At 30.5% G+C, this 8,320-nt stretch overlaps 1 protein-coding gene across 1 annotated transcript; it reads left to right on the top strand.

Annotated features, from left to right (window-relative positions):
* Positions 1 to 958: 958 nt before the first annotated feature.
* On the top strand, positions 959 to 4,529 carry LOC103969697 (eukaryotic initiation factor 4A-9). The gene is made up of 5 exons (XM_009383324.3): positions 959 to 1,118; positions 2,320 to 2,389; positions 2,490 to 2,596; positions 2,680 to 3,110; positions 3,776 to 4,529. The coding sequence occupies exons 2-5, from the start codon at positions 2,322 to 2,324 to the stop codon at positions 4,409 to 4,411; spliced, it is 1,242 nt and encodes a 413-aa protein (XP_009381599.2). The 5' UTR covers positions 959 to 1,118; positions 2,320 to 2,321; the 3' UTR covers positions 4,412 to 4,529.
* Positions 4,530 to 8,320: the final 3,791 nt, after the last annotated feature.

The raw sequence follows: 8,320 nt of genomic DNA, 5'->3' as shown, positions 1-8,320 counted from the left end.
CGATAAACATGCATGCATAATAATATTTTATTAAATTCTAAGGCTAACAAGAAATAATTAACCAACACATTAGTCTCAATATATTTAAAGAAATAACAATAAATCAACAAGTCATGTTGCATAGTATCTTTCATATGATTTTTTAATATTAACATAGTAATTAAATAAGACGATGTCCATTAGTATTAAGTTTAAATCAACCGTGATTTTTTGTCAATGCTTAGTAGATATGTAACATTACAATAACCAATTTAATATGGCAATTCTTAAAGGTATTATGCAGAAAAATATTCAATCATGAATAAAATATGAAAATATTATATTCAAACTAAAATTCTACGTTTATGCTGAGAGTTATTTGTAACAAAAAATAATTTGTATCATAATTATATTATTTTTTATTATAATTTTAATAATCAAATTTAAAATGACAATGATCAAAGGTTCATAGATTTTCTATATTAATAATCAAATAATTTTGAAGATAAAGAGTAATCGTAAAAACAAACTGTTGGTGATTTTGATTCACCATTTCACATAAGAAATTAATTAATGTGTTTGCGTCGTATATTTTCTAATTCAAATTTTATGTTTGTGCTTAAAATTATATATAATCAAAAATAAATAAAAAATCATTTTAATAGTCAAATTTGAAATAATAAAATATTAAATTGTGAAAATAAAACTTCTCGATCGAGTTCTAGAATTGTCCTTAATTTGATTCATTCGAAAGTAAACCTCCCATATGAATAGATTGTGGAGGATCATTAGTTTAGATGTTTGAATTATAGCCATATTAATATGTAATCCTTTGACTAACGAAATAAAAATCAATATGGTAGACCGGGTTCGAGAATTAATCAATCCGACTCGACCGGTTCAGAATCGAAAAAATCGAACCGCGCTTCCGCTGCCTGTTTGTCTGATGGAAACCCTAAAACGGCTCATTTCTCTTTCCTCTTTTTGACTTTTGATCGGCACCCACCCTATAAGAACCGGTCGCGACTGCGCCGGCCGTCATCGTATCGGGTTCATCGCTGACTCCTCCGTCTCAATCGCTTTTTCATTCTCCCCGCTTCGTCGAATCAGTGAATCGCCGCTTCCTATCCACGAAAAAGGTGATTTTGGTCGTTTCACTTTTATTTATTTATTTATTTATTTTCTCGAATTTTATACAGCGTCATGGCTTTCTTTGTCTTCTCGGATTTACTTTTGAAAGTGTTTTTTTTTTTTTTGGATGTGGATTTAGAGCTTGCTTACCTTTGTTTGGTTTAGATGTATATTTAGGCGATCACGGAGATACTATACTATGTTTGCATATCAAGTTGGAAATTGGAACTGATGAATTTTTCGCGGTTGTTATGTGTGGTGTGAAGGTCAGAAATCGATTTCCGTTTTATTAACATACGGGTCTGCTCTACTTGGAGCGGTATTTTGCCTTCCCATGCTAATGCTGTGTCGCAGTGCTGATTCGTTCTTATGGGTTTTTTTTCTAAAAGAATCCAACGTTTAAGATTTGTGATTCTTGATGTTGTTATTGCCTGTTCATTTTGAGTTTTGGAACTTATAGTCGAAGTTGATCCTAAATGTTTTGCATACAATTGTTACCTGCAACCACATTGTTACAAGGCATGCAGAAGGATATTTAGATGTTTTTGTTTGCCGTATTCTATGGGAGGTTTTGCATATTATTTCATAGGATTTTCTTTGTCCTGCTAACTAGTTTCTGTTTTATATGGTGTTGATTCTCCATGCTCGATGTTGTCATAGCTAAAATTTCTTGTTCTTGTATCATTCGGGTTGTGTGTCTCGTTATTAAGTCAAAGTCTTCAGATTCTTGTTGTCATAGCTAAAATTTCTTGTTCTTGTATCATTCGGGTTGTGTGTCTCGTTATTAAGTCAAAGTCTTCGGATTCTTTCTTACGGCCTTATTTGTTTGATTATGCCTTCGCTCCTTGACCTTTGAATTTATCCGGGTCCTATCTTTTACCACTAAGCAATTTGTTGAAGCCGTAGATAAATTTCATAGCATTCAATACAGAAAAGCCAAAATTCGGATCTTGCTTGTCATTTTTGTGTTGCATTGGAACACTTTTATTTGTTTTATATTGTTAGTTCATCGTTGATGCATGTTTCTTCCTCGTTAGCTTTGGTTCTTTCGTTGTCTTGTTGTTCTGTGATTTTTTTAATCTTTTTATGGTAAAGCCTATTAGGTAATTTCATCTGTTAGTTTATATAAGATTATGATAAAATTCGTTTCTTATGTTTTAGACTCTTTGGTCATCAGTTTGTATAATATTATTATCCTTTTCTTTGCAGACATGGCTGGACTTGCCCCTGAAGGTTCACAATTCGATGCTCATCAGTATGATGCTAAAATGAAGGAGCTGTAATTCATCGTTCCCCTTTTCTTTGGCTACTGTCACATATTTTTCTGTTTTTTTTTTTCACAAATGACCATGCTTTAATATTGCTGACATTTGACACAGGCTTAATGCCGACGGACAAGATTTCTTCACCTCGTATGATGATGTTTATGAAAGTTTTGATAAAATGGGTCTTCAGGAAAATCTTCTTAGAGGCATTTATGCCTATGGTAAGAAAATATAACAGCAACTTTTATCTAGCTATGTTTGAAGTGTTATTGTGATTGCATATGTTGAGCATTGTTCTTTGTAGGTTTTGAGAAACCATCTGCAATTCAGCAAAGAGGGATAGTTCCCTTTTGCAAGGGATTAGATGTTATTCAGCAAGCACAATCAGGAACAGGAAAAACTGCAACATTTTGTTCTGGAGTTCTGCAACAGCTTGATTATGGTTTGGTCCAATGTCAGGCCTTGGTTCTTGGTCCCACTAGAGAACTAGCACAACAAATCGAGAAGGTCATGCGGGCACTCGGTGATTATCTAGGTGTTAAAGTTCATGCCTGCGTCGGTGGAACTAGTGTCCGTGAGGATCAACGGATTCTTTCAAGTGGTGTGCATGTTGTGGTTGGTACTCCAGGTCGTGTCTTTGATATGTTGAGGAGGCAGTCCCTTCTCCCGGATTACATTAAAATGTTTGTCTTGGATGAAGCAGATGAAATGCTTTCACGTGGTTTCAAGGACCAGGTTCTCTCCGATCATTCCTATCTTTTTTCTCTTTGTGATGAAACAAATTTTGAGCTTTTTATTACTGTATCGGTAAATGTTCTTTGTGATATTTCATGTTATATATGTTGCAATTGCAAGCACAAATGTCGTCTTGGTATTTATCCTATAGTTAGTACATTTTTTCACCTGTTTTTATAGTTCAGACCCCAGGGTACTGCCTGTTTCCTAGTATATGACATCTTTTGTCACTACGAACACTAATCATCATCGAGCTTGCGTTTTTGATGTAATAGAAAAGTTGGGTTAATTGTTTCCCTGATGTCATAGGCACTAAGCTTTGTCTATTTTGCTAGGAGTTCACCAAAGACTTTTTTTACCATGTCCATGCAAACTATATGATTTCCTTACAGTTTTCAAATTATTTATGATATCCTTGTTATTCTTCATTGCCGATGAACTTTTCGTTAAAATGTTATTTTATTGAATGCTAAAATATAAATTACTTAGTGGCCATGCTTACTATTTATCACCTCTTCTATACTTCACGTGCTGCGAGGCTTTACTATATTGTTATTTTTGCATTTTTGACCTTTTCATATGTAATGTTCCCATTCATGCAATGAAATCATACGTGTGGAAAGAAATTCTTGCATATAAATCTGACAATTGGTGTATTATTTCAGATTTACGACATCTTCCAGCTGCTTCCTTCAAAAATTCAGGTTGGTGTCTTCTCTGCCACAATGCCTCCTGAGGCACTAGAGATCACCAGGAAGTTCATGAATAAACCTGTTAGGATCCTTGTAAAGAGAGACGAACTTACCCTAGAGGGTATCAACCAGTTTTATGTAAACGTGGAGAAAGAAGAGTGGAAGCTTGAGACCCTATGTGACATCTATGAAACATTGACCATCACTCAAAGTGTCATCTTTGTTAATACCCGACGCAAGGTGGATTGGCTAACCGACAAGATGAGAAGCAGGGATCATACAGTCTCAGCCACACATGGTGACATGGATCAGAACACCAGGGATGTTATCATGCGTGAATTCCGTTCTGGTTCCTCTCGTGTTCTCATCACCACCGACCTCCTCGCTCGTGGTATCGATGTCCAACAAGTCTCGATGGTTATAAATTATGATTTACCAACCCAACCAGAGAATTATCTCCATCGTATTGGACGAAGTGGACGGTTTGGTAGGAAGGGCAATGCAATAAACTTTGTCACCAGTGATGACGAGAGGATGTTGTTTGACATTCAGAGGTTCTACAATGTGGTTATACAGGAACTGCCTTCCAATGTTGCTGATCTCATATAACGAATTGTGTGATTTGATATTTGTTGTCTGTGCCTTTGTTAGGTTCTTTTTTCATTTTTATGCAATTGTCAAACTCAATTCAAATTTTTTTGGTAAGTAAGATGTGGACCATTTTATATGATGATAACCTTTTATTTTGACATTCCAGATTGATGTGTCGCTTTTTTCGCAGACTTTGAATGCCGTAAAATGTAGCTATTGGGAACTCGACATTTTGGCTAATTTGGCTGTAATCCATAAGGTTTCTCTCTGGATTTTGCTATAAACCATTTGTTGGTTCCATCTTCGAAGAGCAAATGATTCACATTTTTTCTGAATGGTCTCCTTCAAAGCTGACGTAATCCTGCAACTTCATATGGAGGAGAATATTCTGTACATCTATCCTGCAATCGTATATTTACCGTATCGTTGAAATATTTAAATTAAGATTTTTAATTTCAAATAATACCGTTCAATATGGGCGGTACATATCGGTTCGACGGTATATCAATACATGGACCGTCCGTTATTGGACGGAATGTTCAATATCGTCTCGTATCGAATGATACGGGGGTGTATTGAACTGTAACGATCGAAATTGACCATTAATAATCTAAAACATTGCTCATAGGTTTTTAAACTCCTATTTCACTCTCACATTCTCAACTACCTCAAACTTATTTTTTTTCGTATTTACAATCTCTTAAACTCTATAAAGCAACGATTTATGAATTGATAATTCAAATGATTTTTCTGTAGATATATCAATATTTACAAAAAGAACAATACGTAATGGATCGAAATATAAACTTTTCACAATGCTATTCCTCAAAGTTCGAAAAAAATATATGATACTATTCTTACATAATTTATATTGGTTTTGTTAAACTTATACTAATACTATATTGGATTCTAACTTAAAAACTCTATCATAACTATTTTTAAGGTATTTTCAAAAAAAATTATGCATAAATTAGATATACCGCTCAGTACACCTTGATGTGTCGCTCGGTATATAGTACCGTATCATATCGAGCGAAACTCGAAACTCCTGTACGGTACGAAATTTCAATCATTGATTTAAATCTTGAATATGTATATCCTTTCAAATATTTAGTTTCGTTGTATATATCACTCAATTTTTTAGTTTTTCTCATATATGCCTTCCCAATGAATTTGGTAAGGATTGAAATTTCATAATTTAAAATACCTTTTATTGATTTCATCTATTGAATTTTCACTTCCATAAACTTACTTTAAAGAGTGAATATGAAATTTATTAATTTTAGCTTTTATTTTCGTCTATTATCCATAGAGCACCCTCTTTTCATATCTTTCCAAACAAAATGCCCTCAGCTGTCCATCCATCTGTTGTTTTCCTCCTTCACTTCCATTCTAAACCAAACTCATATAAACTCTACATTACACCGATCTAACACAACATAAGACCGGTTCTAAAATTTACCCAATTTAATATGAATTTACAAAGACTTTGGTCCCAAAACCACTTGAATATAATTGTAGAAGATTTTCTAAGGTTTTAAAGATACCAAAATATTTTCCAAGCCCAGAGTTGTACTGTTTTCGATTGGATTACATGATTTTTTGGACTCCTATTAGAAAATATTATAACCCATTTAATAACGGTGTACGTCAAATCGAACTTATTTCAATAAAATTTTCAAATTTTAAAACGTAGAAAATAACTTATAAATGCTTATATGACAAATTTTTCTATATTTTAATATATATATATATATATATATTTTATTTATGTCAACTCTTAAAAAATATGAAATTAAGCTTTTTAAATCTTATCTCATTTAAAATATATTTACCATAACTTTGTTCTAAATATCACTTAATATATTGTAAGATATTAAAACATCTAAAAGCTTTTGGAGACCTCAATTACATTGTATTTAGACCTTATTAAAAAAATAGTGTAACTCACATCCAATCTATTCCAAAAATTCTAAAGTTTTTAAGAAACGTCAAAAATAACTTATAAAGACAAAATGACCTCTCTTTTTTTTTGAGCCATTAAAATTGTTATTTTTATTTCTTTAAATATTAAAAATTAATTTTAAAATTTTACCTAGTTTAAGGTGAATTTACCATAACCTTAGTCCCAGAATCTCTTGAATATAATTATAGAAAGTTTTCTAAGGCTTGAGAGAAACTAAAATAATTTTGAAGTTATGAGTTAAACTATTTTTAGACGCTTGTTGAAAAATATTGTAACTCACATCCAACTTATTCAAAAATATTCAAATATCCCATTTTTTATATTTTAAAGTTATTATAATAAATAATTTTAATTTAATGTGAAATTACCATAATTTTGGTCCAAAAAGTACTTCAACAAAATTATAGAACGTTTTTTGAGGTTTTAAATTACTAAGAATGTTTCAAGACCTAAATAACACTATTTTTGATTGGGGATACATTGCTTTTAGAACCCTATTAGAAAATAGTACGCATTCAAAAATATTGTAAATCACATCCAACTAATTCAAAAAATTATCCATTTTTTGAAAAAAAAAAATAAATTATTTGCAAAAGCCTAAGTGACTGATTTTCTATTTCTAGCAATTAAAATAGGTATTCTTAATTTATTTAAGCCCTTCCCAATTTAATGTGAATTTACTAGTCCCAAAACCACTCGTTTATGATTACAGAAAGTTTTCTGAGGCTTTAACGACACCAAAGAAGACATTAGTAATATTGTTTTTGATATGTATTAAAAAACAATATAATCACATTTAATAACTGACATCCAACCTATTCCAAAAATTCTCAAAATTTTAAGAAATCTTACAAATAACTTATACACATGTTTTTTTTATAAATATTTTTCGAGTAATTTAAATATATATATATATATATAATTTTATTTCAGTAATTTAAAAAATACTTTTATTTTAAATTTACCTAGTTTTAAGTGAACCGACCTCAATTTTGGTCCAAAAAAAATTGAATATAATCATAAAATATTTTGTGAGGTTTTAAAAGATACCAAAAAGTTTTTGAAGACCTGAGTTACACTGTTTTTTGATGAGGTTTCAAAGACACCAAAAAGTTTTTGAAGACTTAAGTTAAATTTTGAGAAAACCTTGCAAATAACTTATAAAGGACTAAATGACTAGTTTTTTATTTTCGAGTTATTAAAATAGTTATCTTATAACCCTTCTAAAAATATGAAACAATACTATTTTAATTTACCCAATTAAAGGTAAATTTGCCACGACTGTACTTAAATATAATTATAGAAATTCTTTTGACGTTTTAAAAATATTAAACTTTTTAAGATCCGAATTTTACTTTCTTTGAACGAGATTACACTATTTTTGATCCTATTTAATAAATCCTATAACCCTATTTAAAAATAATATAATCTGATGTTTATTTTTATTCGAGAATATCAAAGTTTTTATAAAAAATTAAAAATGTATAATGAAGCCTTATTTTAAAAATATTTATTTATTTTAGCAATTAGAATACCTATTTTCGATCGAGTCCGCTCTTAAAATGTTGAAATCTTTTTTTTTTATATTTCTAATAAATTTAAGATGAAATAAAAATGTTGTAATTGTCCCATTAATTCATCATTAATTTTATCTGTTTTATAATATTTATATTTTTTATATATTTATTATTATTAAAATAAATATACATCAGTATTTTTTTATTTATTGGTTGAAAATTGCATTTGTGATTTTGAAAATTGTAAACTCTCTGTGGAAAAGAAAGTACGTTTCATTAAAAAAAAAAAATTAAGAGTTTTTCTAGTGAATTTATCCTAAAATATTTTGAGGGATACTTCTGTGAATTGTAGTTCCAAAACAAGACTACCAACATCGTTGATGGCTACAATACTAATTATAACGATATATATATATATATATATATATATGGAAAATTACCTTA

Source organism: Musa acuminata, chromosome BXJ2-10 (assembly GCF_036884655.1).
Source record: "Musa acuminata AAA Group cultivar baxijiao chromosome BXJ2-10, Cavendish_Baxijiao_AAA, whole genome shotgun sequence".
NCBI lineage: Eukaryota > Viridiplantae > Streptophyta > Magnoliopsida > Zingiberales > Musaceae > Musa > Musa acuminata.
Note: the sequence above shows the minus strand (reverse complement) of the source record. Positions and strands in the feature narration are given on the sequence as shown.

Coding starts and splice junctions, on each gene's coding strand:
- LOC103969697 (XM_009383324.3), top strand. CDS start 2,322: ATGGCTGGACTTGCCCCTGAAGGTTCACAATTCGATGCTCATCAGTAT. Junction 2,597..2,679: donor TAGAGGCATTTATGCCTATG/GTAAGAAAATAT, acceptor TGTTCTTTGTAG/GTTTTGAGAAACCATCTGCA. Junction 3,111..3,775: donor CACGTGGTTTCAAGGACCAG/GTTCTCTCCGAT, acceptor GTATTATTTCAG/ATTTACGACATCTTCCAGCT.